General features: G+C 41.3%; 1 protein-coding gene across 2 annotated transcripts in view; it reads left to right on the top strand.

Moving 5' to 3' along the window:
* The first annotated feature begins 1,359 nt into the window (after positions 1 to 1,359).
* TSPAN7 (tetraspanin 7) overlaps positions 1,360 to 24,754 on the top strand; it is a 131,275-nt gene continuing 107,880 nt past the window's right edge. Inside the window, exon 1 of one of the 2 annotated variants that reach the window (XM_027533624.1) lies at positions 1,360 to 1,486. In XM_027533624.1, coding sequence (XP_027389425.1) covers positions 1,406 to 1,486 — 81 coding nt within the window. In that variant the 5' untranslated portion in view covers positions 1,360 to 1,405. Of the gene's footprint in view, positions 1,487 to 18,931; positions 19,126 to 24,754 lie in introns of those variants that run through there. The other variant, XM_027533625.1, reaches the window with a different exon arrangement.

A 24,754-nucleotide genomic window follows, 5' to 3' on the forward strand; every position in this document is an offset into this window, starting at 1 on the left:
GTTTTGACTGCAGAGTCTCTTAGGAATCCAGCAAAATCTCCCACAGAATCTGTACTGTGTGTTCCTCTGCAAACCAGCCACAGGAAATCTGGGTGGAGTGTACATTGCTTTTTTATTGGGATATAATTCATGTGCTATAAAATTCACCCTTTTAAAGTGTCCAATTAAGTGGTTTTTAGTATATTCACAAAATTATGCAGCCATCATCACAATCTAATTCCAGAGCATTTTTGTCACTCCCCAAAGAAACCCCCTACTCATCAACAGTCGCTCCTCATTCCTGTTGCCCCCCTGCAAACTAATCTATTTCTGTCTTTATGGATCTGTCTATTCTGGACATTGCCTATAAATGGAACATTCAGTATGTGGTCTTTTGTGTCTGGCTTCTTAGCATATTTTCAAGGCTCAAACATATTACAGCAAATATCAGTGCTTCGTTGTTTTGTGTGTGTGTGTGTGTGTGACCAAATAATTTTCCACTGTATGAATGTGCTACATTACGTTTATCTCTTCACAAGTGATGGACATTGGGGTGCTGTGAACATTCATGGGCAGGCTTTTGTGTGGACATGTTTTCATTTCTCTTGGGAGTGGAACCACTGGGTCATATGGTAACTCTGTGTTTAACGTTTTGAGGAACTTCTGAATTGCTTTCCAACCTTAATTTTTGACCTTAAAACAGTTCTTTCCTGAGTGTGAGCTGGTCTGTACTTGTTAGGGTGGGGAACATGAGTCTCAGGGACTTTAAACACTTTTTTTTCTGTTATACATTTTATGTGAAGAATGAATGGTACTTTCACATAGAACCTTGTCATTCGGCTTCCAAAATGTCAAGAAAGCATGGAGCGCCCGTGGTGGCAAGGACTGGGGGTGTCTGTCTGAGCTCCCGTGTTCCTAACCATCCCTCCAGCTGTATCTCCGGCCACCTGTCACAGTCTGTTACTGGCACAGACAAGGCCAGCTTGTTCCAAGGACACGACTACTGGGCCACTTCCATCTCAGATGGCCTGGTGGGCCGTCCAAATGTAGAAATCCGATTGCTTTCCGGGGATGGCAATAAACCAGGTGCAGACAATCCTGCAAATGGAAAGCCCTACTGCGTACAAAGCAAAAACTCTTCTACTCACTCCCGGAGGCCCTGCCCCACTCCTCGGCTGGCTGGCTGGCTGAGCCTGTGCGGATTCGCGCGGGCGAACGGCCTCCTCCGCATGCGCAGTTTCCGCCGGTCGATTCCTTAAGTGGGCGCTCTGCCGGGTGCGCGCTCAAGCACGCGCGCAGCCTCGCGTGCACGCGCGCACGGGGCCTCTAGCCGCACGCGCCCCTGCCCCGCCCCGCCCCGCCCCCTCCCCCCTCCCGCGCGCCCGCCCGCCTCCAGCCGCCGCCGCCGCCGCCGGAGCTCTGTAGTATGGCATCGAGGAGAATGGAGACCAAACCTGTGATAACCTGTCTCAAAACCCTCCTCATCATCTACTCCTTCGTCTTCTGGGTGAGTGGCCACGCCGGACCGGCGGCTGCGCTGCCGTCCATCGGTCAGTGTAGTGATGCTCCGGGAAGGGATGGGGGAGGAAAAAAACCAAAGCAAAAATCAAATCTCGGTCCCCTCCTTACGGAGATAGGCGCAGGGCTGGGGCTGCAGGATGGCAGGGTGCAGCTTTGGGGCTGCTCGGACCCTGCACCCCGCCCGGTGTAGGTTGCAAAGGGCTGTGTGGTGGCGATGATTGCAGGTTGTCGACCTTTCCAAAATATTTTAATGCATTGACTTATTCTTTTAAGCTCGCGGGTTAGGGTCAGCCTCTGGGGAAAGTTGCGGTTTTATTCAGCTGTTTTCCTCTCTGGACCCCCCTCCCCATCCTCCCTTACCAGCCCGTTCGCGGCGCCTCTTGGAGCTAACCTGTGGCCGGCTGGGAGCAGGCGCGAGAGCGCAGGGTTTGATCCCAGATTCCCGGTTATTCCCGACCCCGCGGGGCTGCGAGAGGCAGGCGCCGGGAGCCGTGAGCTGCTTGGCTGGGCAAGGGAGATCAAAGGCCCCCCAAGCGCACTGACAGGGGGTGGGCGCCGCCGCCGCGCCGAAACGCACGAAGGGAAGAGGGTCTTACATAAACCAGGGGCATCTTTGCGCTTTCTCGGAGACCCAGGTCTTAGGACCTTTTGCCCACTCGCCTGCACCCTTACACTCATCTTTCTGTCGTTGCGTGAACCCATTCTGCAGAGCCCCAGGGAAGGACCCCCACCACTTGATGACAGCAATAGCTCCCCAACTCTGCTCCCCGTCTTAGCTGGTGCTGCTATCGGTCCTTGAACCTCAATGCAGAAGGGTGACGTCAGCCCCTCAGCAGAAGCCTCTGCGAGCTGGAGGAGGAGTGGGGGGGGGGGGGGCGGACTCCAGGCTTGTGCCTTACCTCATCCTGTTCGGCAATTCGTGGAATCAGTGCAGGGCTGACACTGCAGTGATTCATTTGAAGTAGGTGGTACCTAAAGACCATTCCCCGTTATTTCTCTTTCGGTGTAGACTCCCTTCTCCCCAAGTTTTCCTTTCCTGAACCAAGCCACAGCCACCCTACAGGAGAATGAATGTCACTACCCACCCCTCAATGATCTGGGTCACTTCAGTTTTCAAGGCAGTCATTTTGAAACCCGAGGCTCTGCAGAAAAAGCCAATCCCCGTTTTTGGTGGTTTTCTCTTTGCCTTTCCCCCCGCCCCACAACCCTAATTTTGGGTTGAAAGTGGGGCACAGTGCTTTATGAGGTGCTCAGACTTGGCCTGATGGTGAAACAGGCTGTTTGTAATGACCAAGGCAGGAACTGAGATTTATTAAGGATAAAAAAAAAAAAAATCCTAATGCGCTCCCCGCCCCCCGCGGACATTCCTTGTCATTGGCGATTCTTCAGGTCAGGAATCTGTGGACTCTGGGGATCAGGTATACCAAGAACTCTGCAATGAGATAAGATAGATTAACTGGTATATCACACAGGCAACCACAGAAATGGAATTTATTTGGGCTGAAATTTCAGTAGTGGAATTGTGAGCTCTGCCCAGATCCTATATTATGTTCTTCTTGGTAAAAGCAAGAATGCATGCTGGTTGCTGAAACTTCCCAGTAAGCTCTCCTGGGAACTGGTTTAGCTTTTTTGTTTGTTTGTTTCATTATATCTCTTCGTGTTTGGCCCTTCCTATTTACTTGACTTCCTATTTGTTCCTGAAGTAAATCATATGGGTAATTATTTTTAGCTTCCTGAAAAATCTTCCAGCATTTCTGCTTGCTGGTAAAGAAGGGAGCCTTCTAGAGGAAGGCTTTTCTTGGGAGCTTTTAAACTCTTGTTTACTCCCTCCCCTCCCCAACCTCCTGAATCCAATTACTTAATGCACGCTAATACATCTTAAGTACATTTCATGTCTTCTGAAGTTCCTTGATGCCTGCATTTTCATGTTTTTCCTTAAACTTTGAAGATTTCTGTAGTCTCTTAAATGTTTACCTGACAAATTTAATAGTTTAAATAGCATTTAATAATCACTCCATACTTCACAACCAACGAATGAGATCTCTCTAGATGCAAGGGTATTTTTAAATTAGACATTTTTGTGAATAAACTATGGTACAAATGCTGTGTTTTCCATTATACCTTAAATGGCAAGAAAAAAAAAAAACAGCTTTATTGAGATTTAATTCACATACTTCACCCCTTTTAAAGTGTACAAATTAGTGGTTTTTAGTATATTCACAGATAATGTGTAACCATCACCTCAATCAATTTTAGAACATTTTCATAACCTGAAAAAGAAACCCCATACCTTTTAGCTATCATTCTCTTTTCTGCTCTCAATAACCCTCACCACCCCACTGCTGCTGCTGCTAAGTCGCTTCAGTCGTGTCCGACTCTGTGCAACCCCATCCCTGGGATTCTCCAGGCAAGAATACTGGAGTGGGTTGCCATTTCCTTCTCCAGTGCATCAAAGTGAACAGTGAAAGTGAAGTCGCTCATTCGTGTCCAACTCCTAGCGACCCCATGGACTGCAGCCTACCAGGCTCCTCCATCCATGGGATTTTCCAGGCAAGAGTACTGGAGTGGGTTGCCATTGCCTTCTCCGCTCACCACTCTAAGCAGTCACTAATCTACTTTTTGTATAGATTTCCTTTTTCTGGACATTTCATCTAAATGAAATCATATAGTATGTGGTCTTTTGTGAATGGCTTCTTTTGCTTAGCATAATGTTCTCATTCATGTGCATTCCTTTTAATGGCCAAATAGTATTCCACTGCATGCTTATACACTGTATCCCATTTTGTTCATTCATCTGTCCACTGATAGACATTTGGATTATTTCTATCTTGTGGCTATTATGAGTGTCAGTGCTGTAAACATTTACGTGCAAGTTTTTGTGTGAACATATGTCTTCATTTCTCTTGGGTATATACCTAGGAGTGGATTTGCTGGGTCATATGGTAACTCTGATTAATCATTTGAAGACCTGCCAGACTGTTTTGGAGAAGGCAATGGCACCCCCCTCCAGTATGCTTGCCTGGAAAATCCCATGGACTGAGGAGCCTGGTGGGCTACAGTCCATGGGGTCTGTAAGAGTCAGACACGACTGAGCGACTTCACAGTAGCAGCAGCAGCAGCAGCAGCCAGACTGTTTACCAAAGTGACTGCACCATTTTATATTCCTTCCAGCAGTGTATGAATACTGTGATTTAAAGTATTTCTCCACTTTCTTGCCAACATTTGTTATTATCTGACTTTTAAAATTCTAGCCATGCTAGTAGATATCTCATTGTGGTTTTGATTTGAATTTCCTTGATGAGCAGTGATACTCAGCATCTTTTTATGTGCTTATTGGTCATTTGTATATCTTCCTTTAAGAAATGTCTGTTCATGTCTTTTGCCCAACTTTTATTTCAGTTATTTTTTAAACATTGTTGTGGGTGTTGTATGTGTCCTTTATATATTCTTGATTTAAGTCTCTTATCAGATACATCATTTGCAGATATTTTCTCCTGTTGTTCATTTGTCCAGCCATGTCTGATTCTTTGTGACCCCATGGACTGCAGCATGCCAGGTCTCCCTGATTCTATGGGTTGTTTATTTACTTTCTTGGTGGTGTCCCTTGACGTACAAAGGGTTTTTTTATTTTGATAAAGTCCAATCTACCTATTTTTTGTTTGTGCTTTTAGTATCATATTTAAGAATTTTTACCAAATGAGAGCTTATGAAGAAAATACTGTCTATAAGAGTGATTTGTCTATTCAGTAAATGTAGTTGATGAATGTATCTTTCTCTGGCATGTAGTAGGTACTCAAATATTTGTCAAAACTTCTGGGATTATGTTAGGTAATTTATAAGAAGGATGATCTTGGTGTTCTTTTAAGTGGAAGACGGACAAAAGATTAGGCAGAATTTTTTCCTTCCTGTTTTCTTTGAATCATTTTAATGTGACTACTTCTCTTCCCATACCTCAGATTTAGGACTAGAAGACATTTGAGCTTAAAATGGTGGTAGACCAGTAGCATCAAGAGATTGATGTACCTACAGTTATGAGAGATCTTATATATGCGTTAATATACTGTATTGGTGTTTTTCTTTCTGACTTAACTTTAGAAAGTTGGTAACAATGACTCTATATGCAAGACAGCAAAAGAGACACAGATGTAAAGAATAGACTTTTGGACTCTGTGGGAGAAGACAAGGGTGGGATTGTTGAGAGAATAGCATTGAAACATGTATATTATCATATGTGAAATAGATCGCCAGTCCAGGTTCAATGCATGAGACAGGGTGCTCAGGGCCGGTGTGCTGGGATGACCCAAAGGGATGGGATGGGGAGGGAGGTGAGAGGGGGGTTCAGGATGGGGAACACATGTACACCCATGGCTGTTTCATGTCAGTGTATGGCAAAAACCACCACAATATTGTAAATCAGCCTCCAATTAAAATAAATTAAAAAAAGAAAGTAAGAGAGATCTTGTTTTATCTGGCCTCTTCTATTTATAATTACTCTCCCTCTCTGAGATGTTCCTCTAAAGCAGTGGTTCTCAGCAGCAGTTTTGCGTCTCCCCTCCCCCAGTATTTGGCCATGTCTGCAGACGTATTTTGGTCACAGCTGGGAGTGGGGTGCTACGGGCATCTCATTGGTAGAGGCCACAGGTGCTGCTAAGCATACTGCAAGGCTCAGGACAACCCTTCACAAGAATTATCTGGCTCAGAATGTCAACAGTGCCCACAACCTCTGCACTAGTGGACTTTACATAGTAATAAGTTAATATGTAGAAAAAGAGAATCTTATGCAAAACTCCTATATTTACTACTGTTTGGAACCACCATACCCAAGCACTCACAGCACAATTGCAAGTAAGAAGAGAAACATTCTCCTTTTTATTTGGAGATAAAGGTAGGTGGTTCTTTTGTAATAGTATTGAAATAGATGGGATGATCCTCCAGTTAAATAGTATCACCTGAATGTTAGGTAAGTGGCTCCATTATGGTCCTTGATTTGTATGTTTCATTTTCAAAGGAGGAAAAAACACACCTAGTAGTAAGTTATCCTGAGCTTTAAGACTAGCAAACAGTGCCTGACACATAGAAGGTTTACTCTGGAAGTATTTAACAAATGAATAAATGAATGAAATTTTATTAACTACTTTTGGGCTCATGTATTTATTTCAACTCACCTCAATTGGGAGGGTTTTTAAAAGTGATATTTTCTGTCTACCTGTGGTGGTTTAAACGTGTTCCTGACTGATGTGTGGAAAGGTGGAGTAGAGAACTTTGAGACTTGATCTTCTAATGATACTTCAGTTATTATATTTTTATGATCAGCTAGTTTGCCAGCCACTTTAATTATCTAAAATTTTAATTGGAATTTAATTTGTTAAGCTTGAATAAGAAAAGATATCTATCTTACTCTAAAACAACAACAACAAAAACTCCATGACAAATAGTTTTTTCAACAACGAATAGGAAAACTATAAATGTTATGCTTACAAGGTAAATTCTGTTTTGATTTAGAAAAATTTTTAATGTATTTTAAACACCCATCTGAGTTCTAAGCTAAGATTGAAATCCACTATGGTTACATCCACTAAATAATATGGTAAAGAGAAATATCCTTGCTTCGTTCCAGTGTATATTGGATTTGGTTTCTTCTTTGATGATCCAAAGAGGAAATTAGCTTGATCAATTATGATACCAAATTTTCTTATGGTGAAATATCAGTGTTTTTTTTTTTTTTTAATTTTGGAAGCATCTCTAATCTTTTTAGGGAGAAGATTAAAAGAAATAATGGTCAGAATATTTCTTTTGTCATCCAGAAAGTTTAGGTACTTGGATTAAGTAGAGGGGGAAAGTCTTAAAGAACAGCCCCTAACGTTTTACAAAGTGTTTGAATTTGGGTGCACACTTAAGGCTACACTTACCCTTTTGCGTATCTTTGGATTTCAACAAACATTCTTTGAATGTCTTGTATGCCAGGTATTTCAAATGAATGTTTACCAACTTTTACTAGCGCTGCTTTTACCATGTTACCTTCGTTTCTAAATAAAGCAGTTAATCTATTACTTTTCAGTATTAGGTGTTATATATTGTTTTCGTACTATGGAAGATCACGATCTAGTTCTCTTACCCCTTTCTCCCTCCCTCACATCTTTCCTAAATTGGGTAGACCCCAATATATCTTTTATCAGTTATCATATCAACTTGGTTAGAGCAGTAGTCAGTGATCATATTAATTAGGTAAGCTGATTCACAGCTGAACCTTGTAGTGTCTATTATGATTGCTTGCACAGCTTTTCCCCTTCAGTTAAAAGTTGCCTTGTTTTATCCTTCACTTGTTAATTTTCTTCATTCATCACTAAATTATCCGCGTATTCTCCCCCAAGAGCTGCATATCTTCACTTAGTGTATTGAAACACGTCGTGTATCCTGTCAGTTTTTTATTCTTAAAAAACAATCATTAATATTGTTAGAGATGTTTCTCCCAGAGTAGGCTAGTGTTCGCTGGGCCTTTGAAACAGCTGACATCATTATAATCTCCCTTTACCATTATCCTGGGGAATCTTGTCTCCTTTTATGTTGAGTCTTCAGTTTCCTAGATGTCCTGTCTTCTTCCTCTTTTTCGTTCATCCATTTTGGTGGAGCAAACCTTCTAGTAGCTGTCTGGAAAAGAGTTCATGAGAGGTTAATTTGTTGAGGCTTTGCAGGTATGAACATCTTATTATGCTCTTGCACATAATTTGATAGTTTGGCTGAGTATAGAATTCTAGTTCATACATCATTTACCCTCAGAATTTTTCTGTCACTTCCTCTTCTCCCCTAGGTCTCTTGCTCTTGTTGCTGTTGAGAAATCCAAATGAGTTTTATTATTAAATTGTGCTTTTCTTTGAAAGCATCTGGAATCTTTCTAGTTCCTAGTGCTCTGAAATTTCACAATATTACCTCTTGCCATATGTTTATTTCTATCTTTCCTCTGTACCCTTTCATTGTGCAAACTCAGGTCCTTCCATTTGGGGAAACTTTCTTGAATTGTTCTGTTTTGCTTTATTTTAAATTTCCTTTCATTTTCTCTGTTGTGTCTGTTTCAGTGTTGGACCTCTTAGATCTTCTAATTTTCCTCCCTTCTGTTTTCTAATTCTTTGTCTTTTTGTTCTGCCTTCTGGAAGATCTCTCCCAGTTTACCTTGCCTGCTATTGCATTTTTCTTGTGTTTTATATGTTGATTTTTAGGAGCTCCCTGTTGAGGTCTGAGCATTTCTTTTTCTAGCATCCCACCATAAATGTAATATTTTAAGATCTTCTGACAATATTAATGATGGGTTTTTTTTTAAAGTCTGCTTCCTTCTGCAGTTTCCTCCCAGCTTCTGTGTTATCTGGCATACTACAGACTGACCTCAAATTTCTGGTAACCATTTGCTCTCTGTTCTGTATATGTTTAAGAGCGGAGCTCTAGAAATGCTGACTGGAACCTCTTAGCATGAAGTGAGAGTTTGTAAGTTGGGTGATTTAGCTGGGCCATTGAGTTTTGGAACTGAGTCTTTTCCTTTGGTCTAATCAGATTTGCTATAGAAGAATCTTCCAGGTCTTCTCTCTGGATGAACAAGGTTAAGGATATAGATGTCTCCACATGTGGTATAAATAGACCTTTGTTTAAGCTCCTGTTTCGAGGGTAGAATCCAGTCTCCACTGTGCTTTTCTTCTCTAGTTCATTCTCCCTAGATAGTAAATCTCTGAACCCATGATAGAATGGGGGAGAAGACAGAGACTGGAAGTTGGAGGGCATCTAATTGCTTTTCAAAAAGCTTTTCCCAGATTCTCCATATTTTAGCTCCTTTTTGTGCCTGGTCCCAAGAGTGCATGGAATTGCCTTCTGGGGGTGCTTGTGTGCAAATATTTTATTCTTGGATTTGCTCACAGCTGCCATAAGATTTGGCTTTTTCTCAGCTTCCAAAATGTCATTGTGGTTGTCTCCTCTTCCATTCTCTTTGTTATTGTGGGTTTAAAAAAAAAAATCCAGTCATTTCAGTGGACTTTTGGGTGCTAGCCAAGGTAAATGGATGTGTTCAATCCATCATCTTTAACTGGAAGTCCTTTATATCTTTATCTCTACCTTGCATGTAACTAATTAAATACGGAGTTGATTGTGAGTGATTAAATAGAGCATCTGAGATGGCAACAGTTGGGATCTTCTAATAGATATTGGTACCTACTTTTCAACTTTTAAAGAGCTTTTGGATGTTAAGGAGGTTGTTCTAGGTTGGAACAGGCTTACTAAACCGCATTCTCTTCAAGGTTATCTGGTCATCAGGGAATGGAGTTGGATAAATGGGAACGAAGTTCTGAAGGTTGCTGCTGTTTTTTCCTGTTCATTGAATTTCTTCCCATCAAGTGGAGGCCCGTGTGTCTTCTGATCTAATTCAGACCTTGCTGGATTAATTTAATGTGGAAGCAGCAGAGTTTCAAAGTATGGTGGGGAACTTGATGTTGCATGGGTCAGGGCTCTTCTATTTTTCTGTTACCACAATGATAACCCTCTGTGTTTATTGCACAACTTGTGCATTATAATCTGAAGAGTTTTTTTTTTCTTATTTAATTCACTTTACTTCCTGTATGCAACATACAGTTAGGCCACTTGCACTACCTTTTAGCATTGTGGAACGTTAAGTTTTTTCTACTTCCTGCTGCTGCTAAGTCACTTCAGTCATGTCCAACTCTGTGGGACCCCAGAGACGGCAGCCCACCAGGCTCCCCCGTCCCTGGGATTCTCCAGGCAAGAACACTGGAGTGGGTTGCAATTTCCTTCTCCAATGCATGAAGGTGAAAAGTGAAAGGGAAGTCGCTCAGTTGCTTAGAAACTAGCTGACTTTTTATCCAGATAGATTGAAATACTCTGCTCAATTTTAATTACAGCTAGAGTTCTTGATTTGACCCTACCGTGGGCTCCATTCCTGATGATTCATTGACTGCTCAGCATTATGTACTGTTTTAAGGAAGCACTCAAGAAGGTGCTTTGAATGGAAAGTCGTCTGTGACTGTGTTTCTCTGTTTAAACATGTTAAACCTTTGACATAGGTGACTAATGCACCGCTAAAGCAATTTGAAGTGCACTGTAAAAAATAGATTGTTATGTCTTTTTCTCCTTTGGACCCATTACAGCAGCTTCCAATTTGGCTTATCTCCACATGACAGGCAGATCGTTGGATTACTGCTCCTAAATTTCCTTTTTTGGCTGTTATCCTACTTGCCTTGACAGGATACTTTTCATTCCTGGCTGAACATTTTTATACCTTTTTATAGAGTATGGCAACCCACTCCAGTACTCTTGCCTGGAGAATCCCATGGAGGGAAGAGCCTGGTAGTCTACAGTCCATGGGGTCACAAAGAGTCGAACATGACTGAGTGACTTTCCTTTCCTTCCTGTAGAGTCCCAGTATTCATCAAGAAAATGACATAAAGGGGGGAAGATAGGAAAGAGCTTTTCTTTGTCTTGATTTCCCTTTGGTTATTTGATCACTTGAACTTGTAAGCCTGTGAAAGAGTTTGGTGATAGAATTAAGGATCCCAGTTCTACTGTGGAAGATTTTCTTTGTGCTTTTTGTAAGGTATGATAGGCTTTTTCATCATCATTTGTTGTAGGGGAAATTGCAGTTGCCTTGTACTAAAATAAAAGATGGGTTGGGTCAGGTGAGCAATGTACATTTATGGTTGTCAATCCTATTTGCCCATCAGGGTTGCCTAAGGAGCCCTAAAATAGTATATGCTTAGACTTCATGGTAAGAGGTTCTGATTCATTTGGCCTGGAGGAGGGTGCCAGCTTTCATAGTTTTAAAATAATCTTCCAGGTGATTCAGCTGTGCAAATAGGATTGAGAGCCACTGATTCAGAGAGAACAGTGTAATAGCAGGCCTGGTTCATCTTGGATCTGGAGATAGCTAGGGAATATCTGGCTATTGAGTAGCTTGTTATTGTTTAGTTGCTAAGTCATGTCCAACTCTTTTGCAACCCCATGGACTGTAGCCTGCCAGGCTCCTTCTCCCCATGGGATTTCCCAGGCAAGAATACTGGAGTGAGTTGCCATTTCCTTCTCCAGGGGATCTTCCTGCCTCAGGGATTGAACCCACATCTCCTGCTTGGCAAGCAGATTCTTTACCACTGAACCACCAGGGAAACCCTATTGAGTGTCTAGCATGGGACTGTTGATTTGGTCTGCTTTGCCCAAAAGTCTGAGGCTAGGTGTCCAGTATCTCTTAGTAAACCAAAATGGCCTTGTCACTCTTAGGAGACCTTGCTAATCATTCCTAACTAGAGGAGTGCTCATCAGAATCACTAAGGGGCTTTGAGAACACAGTTGTTTGGTCCTATCTCATAAAGTTTCCATTTTAATTGATCTGCAGAGGGACCTGGGTATGTATTTTTTGAAACCATTCCTAAGGTGATTCTGATTTCTGGGATATGACTCTGGCCTGTGATAGTTTGTTATAAATAAATTCTTAACATATGCTTTCCTGTGATCTGTAGTACCATGAGGCTAGTTTGAGGAGAAGGTTCCATAAGCAAGATGCAGCCAATCTAGTATTTTTCTCACCCACTGAATTGGTGTCTGCCACGTGTCTGCAATTGAATGCTTGGAGTTTGGAGTAGTTTCCATTCCTTAGGGGGAATGTATTTGTTTATAGTTGCACTGAGAAGTTAGGAAGTCTTAGTTTTCCCTCTATCAAAAGATTAGATTGTTATTCAATATGTAAAACAAAACCCTGAATTTATTACTTAACAAAGTAAGAGAGCAGTACTAGTCAAGCAGAGTTTATGAGTGAAACAGATTGCTGTTCTTTTGGGGAAGCCTGGTGGTGTTTGATGGTTGCTTTGGTTACAGAAGGAGTGGTTGCCCTTGGCCTTAGAATCATGGCTATTGGGGTGAGACTGTTGTTGATTGCCTCTGGGAAGCATAGTCACTGCTGTGCTGCTGATTGGTTGACCTTGAGTTGTGTGAGGCTGTCACTGTAATTAGCTTCTAGAAGTATATTCCCTGAAACAAGGTGAGTTGTCACTGATGATTAGACTAAGCTGAATTGCCACTGATCGAATTGGTTTAGAAGTGGGTGCTGGTAGTTACCATGCCTGCTGAATTATCAATCTTCTTCCCCCCAGGAGTGTAGAGACTTTTATTCTTGCCTCAGATTACCAATCCTTATTTCTCAGTGAGATGAGTTTCTCTCTTCACAGATGCAGTTGTTGTATCAGAAGAAACCTAATAGAGTCTAAAGATAAACTAATATGAGAATTTGGTAAAGTGGTTAGATGCAAGATAAAAATACAAAAATTAATTGCTTTTCATTATTTTACATAAGCCTTAGAAAAGAAAAGGGAGGACAAATTTCAGTCTCAGTAGCAACAGAAATCATAACGACTTCAGAATAGTTAAAAAAAAAAGTAAGGCTCTTATATGAAGAAAACTAAAATCTTATTGAAGATTATAAGATCTGAACAGATTGAAGAACATTGTGTTCTTCAATTGGGAGATTTGGTACTATAAAATTATCAGTTTAAAATGTGTTTAATGTAATTCCAAATAGAGTCCCAATGGAACTTTTTGGGGGGAGGGAGTGGCACTTGATATAAACAATGTTTATGTAGAAGAATAAATGCCTGAGAAGGCAAGAGACATATGGAACAGGGGGAAGGAAGTATATGCCTTACCGCTGTTGTCAGAATATACTATTGTATATAAGATGGCCACTGTCATCATCCTCGTTTCCGGTATTCATGTTCTGGTGTAATCTCCTTCATTTGGGTTTGGGCAGGACCTGCGACTAGTTTCTAACTAGGAGAATACAACAAAGGTATTTCAATGTGTGTGAATACATGTCCATGATTATATTAGATAAGATTGTAATGTCTTCCTGAGATACTTTGTCCCTGGCTGGCTTTGAAGAAACAAGTTTCTTTTGTTGCGATCTATCCTATGGAGAAGACCACAGGGCAGGAACTGAAGGCAGTCTTCTGCTGACAGTCAGAAAGAAACTGAGGCCCTCAGTTTGGCAGTGCACAAGGAACAAAATGATTCCATCAGTCGAGTGACCTTGGAAGCACATCCTTCCCCATTTTGGCTTCAAATGAGACTGCAACCACCCAACTTGAAGCTTAATGAGATCTTGAAACAGAAGACAGAGTAAAGTTGTGCCCAGACTCCTGACCCCACCGAAACTCTGAGGTAGTAACTGTGTGCTGTTTTATTCTTATAATATTGTTACATAGCAATGCATAGTTAATAAAACTATAAAGTCCCTAGTTAATTCAGTATGATGTTGACTTATAAAGAGACAAATGGGTCAGTGAAATAATAGAGAATCCAGTAATAAATTCTAGTGTATATAATTTAATATATGAAAAGGGACATTCATTTTAGAGAAGGCTACATTTAAATTATTCTAATACTACTGTATATTTGGAAAAAATAAAATTGGAGCCCTTACTTGAATTTTATTAAAAAGTCTAGTTGGCTTAAATGCTTAGATATGAACACAAAACAAAATTCTGTAAGAAAGTATAGAGATGATATATAAATACAGGAATCAGAGAAACTTCTTTTATCCAAGTTGGAGCCTCAGAAGCAATGAAGTTAAAAAATCGGACTTCCTGGTAGTCCAGTGACTAAGAATCTGCCTGCCAGTGCAGGCGACACAGGTTTGACCCTTAGTCTGGGAAGATCCCATATGCCATGGAGCAACTAAGCTTGTGTGCCACAACTACCTCGCCAGTGCTCTGGAACCCGTGAAGCGCAACTACTGATGTCCATGCACCCTGGAGCCTGTGCACCACAACCAGAGGGCATCCCCTGCTCACTGCAACTAGAGAAAAGCCCAGGCACAGCAATGAAGACCCTGTGCAGCCCTAAATAAATGAATGTGTTATTTAAAAAATTGTTGTATTTGCCTATACAATTTTTTAAATTATGTGACATAAGTACAATAAAATCAATTAAACAATTATAGTGAGACTCAGACCCAGTGCCAGACTATTAGCTAATATACTGCTTTCTTCATTAAGAAAATCTTATAGAAAAAAAACAAATCTACGTTCTGATGGAACCTCCTTCTCATTTGAGACTGATAATGGCTTGCTGACCAGCTCTGGCCTACTGACCACACTTTGTGAATTACTGCTCTGTGGAAGGAATCGACAAACTGTTTCTGTAAAGGGCCTGATAGTAAATATTTTAGGCTTTGTGGGCCATATGGTCTCTGTTGTGTCTACTCAACTCTGCCATTGTCCTGTGAAAGCAACATCAGTTTAGTTCAGTCGCTCAGTTGTGTCCAACTCTTTGCAACCCCATGAATTGCAGCACGCCAGGCCTCCCTGTCCATCACCACCTCCCGGAGTTCACTCAAACTCACGTCCATCGAGTCGGTGATGCCATCCAGCCATCTCATCCTCTGTCATCCCCTTCTCCTCCTGCCCTCAATCCCTCCCAGCATCAGAGTCTTTTCCAATGAGTCAACTCTTTGCATGAGGTGGCCACAAGTACTGGAGTTTCAGCTTTAGCATCATTCCTTCCAAAGAACACCCAGGACCGATCTCCTTCAGAATGGACTGGTTGGATCTCCTTGCAGTCCAAGGGACTGTCAGTTTTCTCCAGCACCACAGTTTAAAAGCATCAATTCTTCGGTGCTCAGCTTTCTTCACAGTCCAACTCTCGAATCCATACATGACCACTGGAAAAACCATAGCCTTGACTAGACGGATCTTTGTTGACAAAGTGATGTCTCTGCTTTTGAATATGCTATCTAGGTTGGTCATAACTTTCCTTCCAAGGAGTAAGCATCTTTTAATTTTATGGCTGCAGTCGCCATCTGAGTGATTTTGGAGCCCAAGAAAATAAAGTCTGTCACTGTTTCCATTGTTTCCCCATCTATTTGCCATGAAGTGATGGGACCAGATGCCATGATCTTTGTTTTCTGAATGTTGAGCTTGAAGCCAACTTTTTCACTCTCTTCTTTCACTTTCATCAAGAGCCTTTTGAGTTCCTCTTCACTTTCTGCCATAAGGGTGGTGTCATCTGCATATCTGAGGTTATTGGTATTTTTCCTGGCAATCTTGATTCCAGCTTGTGCTTCTTCCAGCCCAACGTTTCTCATGATGTACTCTGTGTATAAGTTCAATGAGCAGGGTGACAATATACAGCCTTGACGTACTCCTTTTCCTATTTGGAACCAGTCTGTTGTTCCATGTCCACTTCTAACTGTTTCCTGACCTGCATATAGGTTTCTCAAGAGGCAGGTCAGGTGGTCTGGGATTCCCATCTCTTTCAGAATTTTCCACAGTTTATTGTGATCCACATAGTCAAAGGCTTTGGCATAGTCAATAAATCAGAAATAGATGTTTTTCTGGAATTTGCTTGCAACATAGACAAATGTAAATGAATAAGCAAAGATATTAAAATAAAACTTTTATTTACAAAAAGAGGTGGCCAGCTAGATTTGACTCTTAGGCCTTAGTTTGCTGACTTCTGCTCTAGATGATACCAATATAAGGAAGGTATAATAGCCTGAAAAACTAAAGTTTAGAAGACATCCTCATGGCCAACAGGCACATGAGAAGATGCTCAACATTGCTAATTATTAGGGAAATGCAAATCAAAGCTACATTGAAGTAGCATCTCACACCAGTCAGAATGGCCATCATCAGAAACTCTACAAATGACAAATACTGGAGAGGGTGTAGAGAAAAGGGAACCCTCCTGCACTGTTGATGGGAATGTAAATTGGTACTGCCACTATGGAGAACAGCATGGAGGTTCCTTAAAAGACTACAAATAGAGCTACCATATGATCCAACAATCCCACTCCTGGGCATATACCCAGAAAAGATGAAAACTTTAATTTGAAAAGGTCCATGTGCCCTAGCATTCATAACCACACTGTTTACAGTAGCAAAGATATGGAAGCAACCGAAATATCTATCAACAGATGAATAGGTAAAGATGTGGTGTGTGTATATTGATACACACACACACACACACACACAGTGGGATATTACTCAGCCATAAAAAGAATGAAATAATGCCATTTGCAGCGACACAGATGAACCTAGAGATTATCATACTAAGTGAAGTAAGTTAAAGACAAATATGATACCACATATGTGGAATCTAAAAAAAATGATACAAACGAACTTATTTACAAAACAAACAGACTGACAGACATAGAAAACAAATTTATGGTTACCAAAGGGGAAAGAGGAGGAGTGATAAATTAGAAGCTTGGGACTAAAAGAAAATCAAAGTTTAAAGTCTTAACATGGGCTTATGGAGTGGGAATGAAGGAAGCAATACCATTTTTAGCTCGAAAGAGCTGATCATGCCTTATCCAAAAAGGCAGCCACTTGAGCACTTCCAATATGGCTAGTTCATGGAGATATGCTCTAAGTGTAAAATACATATCAGATTTTGAAGATGTAATATGGAAACATACAAAATATCTCGCTTTTTATATTGATTACATGTTGACCTGGTAGTATTTTTGACATTGAGTTCAATATTATTAAATTTCATCTTTTCAATTTGAATGTAGCTACTAGGAAATTTAGACACATCTCTACTGGACAGCACTGGACTAGAAGTAATAGAAGTTTCAATTAAGTGCTATGGGACCAAGGGAGAGAGCTCATTTTGCTGGGGAGTTTGGAAAGGCTATGTGCACAGAACTGACCTTGGAGAATGACAGGATTTTGGCAAGTGGTACCCTAGGAAGGTAATAAATGCTATCAGATGGAGGAAGTGTTATAAAGAGACGTCTGGAGACCACAGAATGGTTTGTGTGTTGAAACAGAAGTGAGTTTAGCTGTAATAAGGGACAAAGCATGTGATGACTCTGGGAAGTAGGCATAAGCCTTATTGTGGGTCGTCTGCATGGGTTAGCGTTTGGACCTATTTTGGCTGCCAGCAGGGGAGGGAAGGGGGATGAGATGACTAGACCATAGCTTTGAGCAGGGAGTGGTAACTTTGAAAGTTGTTTATAGATCTAATCTAAGAAAAAATAAACTGATTGGGTTGGAATAAGAAAGGCAATAAACAGTGAAACCAAGTTAACTAAGAAAGACCAAAGGTCTAATACAGGGTGAAATGGGAATGGAGAATAGAGGACAGTGGAAAGCCACTTTATATTGTGGCAAGGATATCTGTGAATGAGTGAGAACCCCAGTGTTATCCTGCTTGATGAACTGGATATTGGTAATGCCTTCACGGAAATGCAGACCTTAGAAGTTGGTTTGAGACTAATAAATGTTTCGCATGAGTTACCAGTAGCTTTAAAAGACCAGCCAGCTCTCAGAAGCTTGCTCACTTTAGTCTTCTGCTGGCAAAAGTGGCCTGGGCAGTTCTTTAGATTTGGCTGTCTCTGTACTTTTGACCCTTCCCGCCATCCACCACAGTTGCAGTTAATTGATCAAGGAAAAGGATCTGAACTTGGCTATTTGCTTGTTGGCTGGTCAGTGGAACTTGAGATGATTAGACTTGTAAGATCCAAATGGAGCGGTTCTTTTTTAGGCATTTGAACTTGAGATACAAGAGAGACAGCTGGTGTAGGGACAAGAGAAAGAAACAGGGAGAAGTCACGGGGAAAAAGTTTAAAGTGCGTCAGTGGGAGTGATGGAGGGGTGAGTGGGATCAGTGAACTCCTGGCCACTAGACTACATAGATTCCTGGACATATCTGCTGCATCCCATACTTTTCCTTTCCAGCCTGGAAGAAAGAGTGCCTTTTCTAGGTTCTGGTGAGGCATGGCCAAGTGGGCTTGATTCCTTTCCTCCTTATCCCCCCTCCTTTTTCTTTTTCCTAACAGTAATGAGGGGCAGGAGGAGAAGGGGAAGGCAGAGGATGAGGTGGCTGGATGGCATCACTGACTCGATGCACATCGAGTTTGGGTGAATTCTGGGAGCTGGTGATGGACAAGGAGGCCTGGCGTGCTGCGATTCATGTTGTCGCAAAGAGTCGGACATGACTGAGCGACTGAACAGTAATGTTCCATGGCCAAGCAAGACGGGTGATTAGTTGGATGTTTGGAGTTGTTACAAAGGCAGGTTTGGAATGAAAAGAGGGTTTTGTGGAAATGCAAAGTTGAGAAAAGCTCAATTTGTTCATGTAAGAGGCATGAGATTATAAACAATATTCTTTCCAGCTTCCCTGGAGGCTCAGTGCAGTTGATGCTAAATTACTTGCTGATAAGAAGTGTAGTAGATGTAGCACAGCATTCAGCCAGCAGCCATTAACTCTGGCTTAATGGAACCCTGAGTTTCCAGTAAATCTTGTTCAAGGGATGAAGGTTCTGCTATAGGGTAGGTGCAAGTTATTGGAGCAAGTTACTTATTAATCTCCTTAACAACAGCTGCTCTGTTTGCAAAGTAAGGTTGGCAGTTGTTTTAGTTTTTATCCTTAAGAGATGTTTTCATGATCAACAAGCAATAGTTTTGTAGGTTGTATTTTTCATTAGATAGTCCTGGTCTACAGCAGTGGTAGCTAACCTGACATTTGTTATAAACAGCTTAGAATAAGCAGCTCTGAGTGGTGACTCAGTGAGGGCTTTGAGGAAGCTTCGATTTGGTCTAGATGACGAATGGAGGTGAAATGCACTTCTCCACTTGGCTGGTAAGTCCGATCAAAGTCTTTTAAGCTGTCAGGACTGAAGTCTGTGTATAGCATGTGTACTACTTTGAGATAAAAATCCAGGAAAAGAGAGGTGCATCCATGAATATTCTAATAAAAAAGCTGTTCAAATAAGCTGTCTACAAAACAGAATGTATATATGGTATGCCATTTTTGTAAGTAAAAAATGCACATAACAAATCCTAGACAGCTACTCCCATCAGAATATTAATAGTTATGGTTGGGTGATAGGGTAATTCATGGGTAACATTTTTCTTTGTTTTTTTTCCCCCCCCGAAGTTTTTCTTCTCCTCTTACACATAGCACAAATTCTTTTATAATTGAGAAAACAGTGAATGCTGTTTTAAAAACAACTTTTTTTCTAGGTGTTTTATAGTACGTAGTTTTCTTTCTCAGAGTGTTTGTTTTTACACCTGGACTCCTTTATAATGTAGCAGTTCTTTAGTCCTCCGTCTGTTTTAGCGATTGGATTAGACTAATGCAGAGCAAAAACACATTTAACTTGATTCTTAAGCCTTGTCTCCTCAAAATAAAGGGAAATGCCTGTTTTTACTAAACATTTAAAAATAAATTTTTGAGATGTTTTTCAAATATAATCCTGAGACAGGGAATAATGTGATAATTAGCTGTCTCTCCCACCCAGCTTTATCAGGTCTTGGCATTATGCCTTATTTGCTTTGGAGTTGGATATTTGGATTTTAAAGAAATATAAAAAAAAAATTGCAGTTGATTCTCCTACATCTCTCTGTCATGAACTCAAGAGTTTATCAGTTGAGCCTGTTTTTATACATTTACTAATATATACATATACACAAATATTAGAAAGTAGTTAGTGCTTTCAGATATTTAAACTTTGAGTTAATGAATCATACCAGGCATATTGTTTTGAAACTTGCATATTTGGCTCTACATTGCTTGACGTGTGTCCGTTTTGATGGATGTGGATCAAGTTCAGGGGTTAACAATCTGTGGCCTCTGGGCCAAGTCTAGCCAGCCACCTCTTTTTGTAAATAAACTTCATGTATTATCTACAACCGTTTCACACCAAGCAGCAGAGTTTGTGACAGAGGCTGTACTGCCTGGAAAGCCTAAAATATTTACTATCTGGCCCTTTGCAGAAAAAGTTTGCTGACCTCTTATCTAGTCGATTCTTTGTATGGATATATCATTATTTATCCATTTTCCTGCCTGTGGACACTTATTTCCTGTTTACTTGTAAGAAATGGTGTTTTGGTGAACAGTAGTATATATATTCGGAGAAGGCAATGGCAACCCACTCCAGTACTCTTGCCTGGCAAATTCCATGGATGGAGGAGCCTGGTGGGCTGCAGTCCATGGGGTCGCTAGGAGTCGGACACGACTGAAGCGACTTAGCAGCAGTATATATATTTATCTTCTTACCATGTGACTTGAGAGAGTTTCTAGTGTGGCATATGGATCATGAAACAACTGAGCTTTTACTGTATTTTGGTGTGTTTTTCATACTTAGCAAAACAAACAAACAATAATCCAAGGCAGATTGGATTACCAGCCCTGTAGCTGATAAGCATGTTATGTAGTGGTTTGAGATGGAAAAGATATTTTAATTCTTGATTTAAATGGTTTTCCTACAAGTGAATTTTTATTGCTGGAAGAGAGAAAAGTGCTGAGTGGTCCAGATGGAGCAAAGCAAGATTTACAAAATGGTCCTGGTAGCAACACGGCACTACCGACTGTATGCACTTAAGTGTATTCAGGTTTTGGTGATGTTGTTGTTATTGTTGGTACTATTAATAGTTGCTACATGATTATTGAGCATTTCTGAAAGGACAAGGATAAACACTTCACATGCATTATCTTATTTAATCCTCTTAACAGCCTGTTGAGGTAGTAATTGCCATGCCTCATTTTGAGAAGAGGCAGCTAAGATTCAGAGTTTAGCCCAAGGTCATGTTCACATGAGGCTTTGGTTTGGACCTCTCCACCTGCCCTGGCCTGATGCTCAATGTCCAGGGGCACAGTTCTCCGATCAACCTTGGTAGATGGGTTAGAGGGTATTTTTTGAGAACCCACACTGCTGTGAAGTAAACTCCTCATTGGTTTCAGCCTTGGCTCCCACAGGCTGGTCAAGGCTTCATTCACAAAGGAGAAGTCTAGGTTTTCCAGAAAGGTCAAAATTTACAACTTCAGTGGGAGTAGTTATCCCACGTGATTCCTTTGTAGAAAATGGAAGCCAGGGCCATCTTGTCACATTTTTTCCGATCCTGCCACTTCAAAACTTCAGTTTCCCAAGTGAGATTTATACTCTTTTACAGATAGTGGATGCTCAAGACTGTCTAAGGGGTCCTAATGTCAGGCTCAGGGTTCCTCCTGAACAGCTGGGCAACTGCCCATTCACTTCCAAAGGTTTGAACCTGTAAATGTCTTTTCCCCTTTATAGTTTGTGGCTTGTGTGGTCAAGACATAAGAAATCCTGAGAGTCTTTCCACTCTCATTAAAAAAAAAAAAATCATATGCCTGAAAGGCTCCAAATTACTGGCCCAAACTGCATGGGTATAATTTCTCCTGCTGCTGGTAAGAATGGTAAGGGTGTGAACTTGTCTTTTATGCTCCCAACCACTTTGAACAGGATGGAAGCCAAGGCGTTAAAAACTGATGGAGATGCAGTTTCTCTTTGCTTTAAGGAAACAAAGCTGAAAGCAGGGGGCATCATCAGGCATTTTCCTGTGGAGCTGACACCAGCCTAAATACAATTATCTAATCTACAAATAGAAACACAGATAAAGCTCACAGGCACCATTACCAAGTAAAAGTTTGTTAGCTAGAGTGATCTTGCTTCCTCCCTTGAACTTGCTTTCAGGAAGCAATCTGACCAGTCATTTTTACTCACTATGGGTGGCAAAAGGAATTCTTGTCTATATGAGGGTAATTAGCTATCTTCGCTCCAATGAAAAGAATTTAAGACATTGGAGTGCACTGGAGAAGATCTAGTTTTAAAAAGGAAGTCCCTTCCAGGCTGCTAAAATCACATCCAGTAGATGGGCCTCCTTTTCTGCTTGTAAGATCAGTCAGTAAGTTCAGTCGCCCAGTCATGTCTGACTCCTTGCGATCCCATGAACCGCAGCACGCCAGGCCTCCCTGTCCATCACCAACTCCCGGAGTCCACCCAAACCCAAGTCCATTGAGTTGGTGATACCATCCAACCATCTCATCCTCTGTTGTCCCCTTCTCCTCCTGCTCCCAATCTTTCCCAGCATCAGGGTCTTTTCCAACGAATCAGCTCTTCGCATCAGGTGGCCAAAGTACTGGAGTTTCAGCTTCAGCATCAGTCCTTCCAATGAACACCCAGGACTGATCTCCTTTAGGATGGACTGGTTGGATCTCCTTGCAATCCAAGGGACTCTCAAGAGTCTTCTCCAACACCACAGTTCAAAAGCATCAATTCTTCTGCGCTCAGCTTTCTTTATAGTCCAACTCTCACATCCATGCATGACCACTGGAAAAACCATAGCCTTGACTAGACGAACCTTTGTTGGCAAGGTAATGTCTCTGCTTTTGAATATGCTATCTAGGTTGGTCATAACTTTCTTTCCAAGGACTAAGCGTCTTTTAATTCATGTCTACAATCGCCATCTGCAGTGATTTTGGAGCCCAGAAAAATAAAGTCTGACACTATTTCCCCATCTATTTGCCATGAAGTGATGGGACTGGATGCCATGATCTTAGTTTTCTGAATGTTGAGCTTGAAGCCAACTTTTTCACTCTCTTCTTTCACTTTCATCAAGAGGCTCTTTAGTTCTTCACTTTCTGCCATAAGGGTGGTGTCATCTGCATATCTGAGGTTATTGATATTTCTCCCAGCAGTCTTGATTCCAGCTTGTTCTTCCTCCAGCCCAGCATTTCTCATGATATACTCTGCATATAAGTTAAATAAGCAGGGTGACAATATACAGCCTTGACGTACTCCTTTTCCTATTTGGAACCAGTCTGTTGTTCCATGTCCAGTTCTAACTGTTGCTTCCTGACCTGCATATAGGTTTCTCAAGAGGCAGGTCAGGTGGTCTGGTATTCCCATCTCTTGAAGAATTGTCCACAGTTTATTGTGATCTGCACAGTCAAAGGTTTTGGCATAGTCAGTAAAGCAGAAATAGATGTTTTTCTGGAACTCTCTTGCTTTTTCCATGATCCAGCAGATGTTGGCAATTTGATCTCTGGTTCCTCTGCCTTTTCTAAAACCATAAGATCAACCATACACAGACAGTGATAATAACCTGTCATACATTACAAAGACAATTAACAGAAATTAGCCTTTGAACTCTGTTAGTTAACGCACATGTGTTCTACTTCTACCATCATCCAAACTGGGATACTGTTCTCCCGTCCCAGATCACCATCCCAGATCAATCAGGTGGCAGAAGAAGTGATTTGGACCTTGGGGCCTGTTGACTTGGGGCCCAGCTTCAAGGGACCTGTCTTCAGTCTAGTGTTCCTGTGTAACCATGGCAACATTTTCTGACCCTGCTCTGGGGCCCTCTCACTTCCCTCTGCATCAGGTCCCTACAATTGTAAAGTTTAATAAAGATTCTGGAAGACATTAAAAAAAACCTGTTTGTAGGTGGGGCCATTGATCAGAGAGACAGAAAAAGCTGCATTCAGGTTAAGTCCAGGTTGAGCAGCTTATGCCAAGTTATGTTGTCTTTTGTATATGAGCCTCCCAACAACCCCCTCCAGCAATTAATGAATGGAGTTAGTCTTGTTTTCCCCCCTTTCATTCCTACCTCTCCCAAATCTTTGCTTACATATGTATTTGTTATTTCCAGTTGGCTAAGTTATAAATGCTGGAGTTTTGCTTGGCCTCACCCTCACTCTTATCCTGTGAATCACTACGCTCTGATTCTCTAATAGCTTGCGTATCACTTTCCTTTTCTCCATCTTACTACCACTGTCTTACTACCACTCTTCTCTCACCTTTACAGCGTTTTCCTGTTTCCCTATCTCCTCATTACATCCCATCTCTTACGTTGAGGCAATTGTTCTGAAATAAAACAATCTGCTGAAAACCGGTAGTTCTTTCATGTTACCTGCCTAAGTTAGATTTATCTGTCTCTCTGTGTGTGTTTGCTGATAGTACTCGTATGATAATCATTTACCTGCTTACCTGCCAGTCTTCCCTATTTATTCATTGCATTTGCTCAAGAAATTTTCTAGGAATACTGGGTGCCTGTTCTATGTCAGTTTCTGGGATTTAACAGAATGAACAAGATACTCTGTTAGGAAGGGAGGAAAATGGACAATAAAAAAGAAAGCAGAGATGACATTTTCAGTGATATGTTCTCTGAACGACAGAGTTCATGGGACAGTGGCATGGGGGCTTTCTTGATACAGTGATCACAGAAAGCCTCCCTAAGCAGGTGACATTTGAACTGAGTCCCAAAGAAAAAGGAGGACCCAGAATTTTGCATTTGGATGATGCAGAATTCAGTGTGTTATTTGCTGTTTTCTGACCATTGTTAATCTGATCAGTCCAGTTATCTGTGCTGAAGTAGGTAACTTAGCAAATTTATTCTTTTGGGTGGCTGCCACTGACCCCTACCCCCAACTGCCAGCAGCACCAGATTTGTATTCCTAATTA

This window comes from Bos indicus x Bos taurus, chromosome X, assembly GCF_003369695.1.
Source record: "Bos indicus x Bos taurus breed Angus x Brahman F1 hybrid chromosome X, Bos_hybrid_MaternalHap_v2.0, whole genome shotgun sequence".
Classification (NCBI taxonomy): domain Eukaryota; kingdom Metazoa; phylum Chordata; class Mammalia; order Artiodactyla; family Bovidae; genus Bos; species Bos indicus x Bos taurus.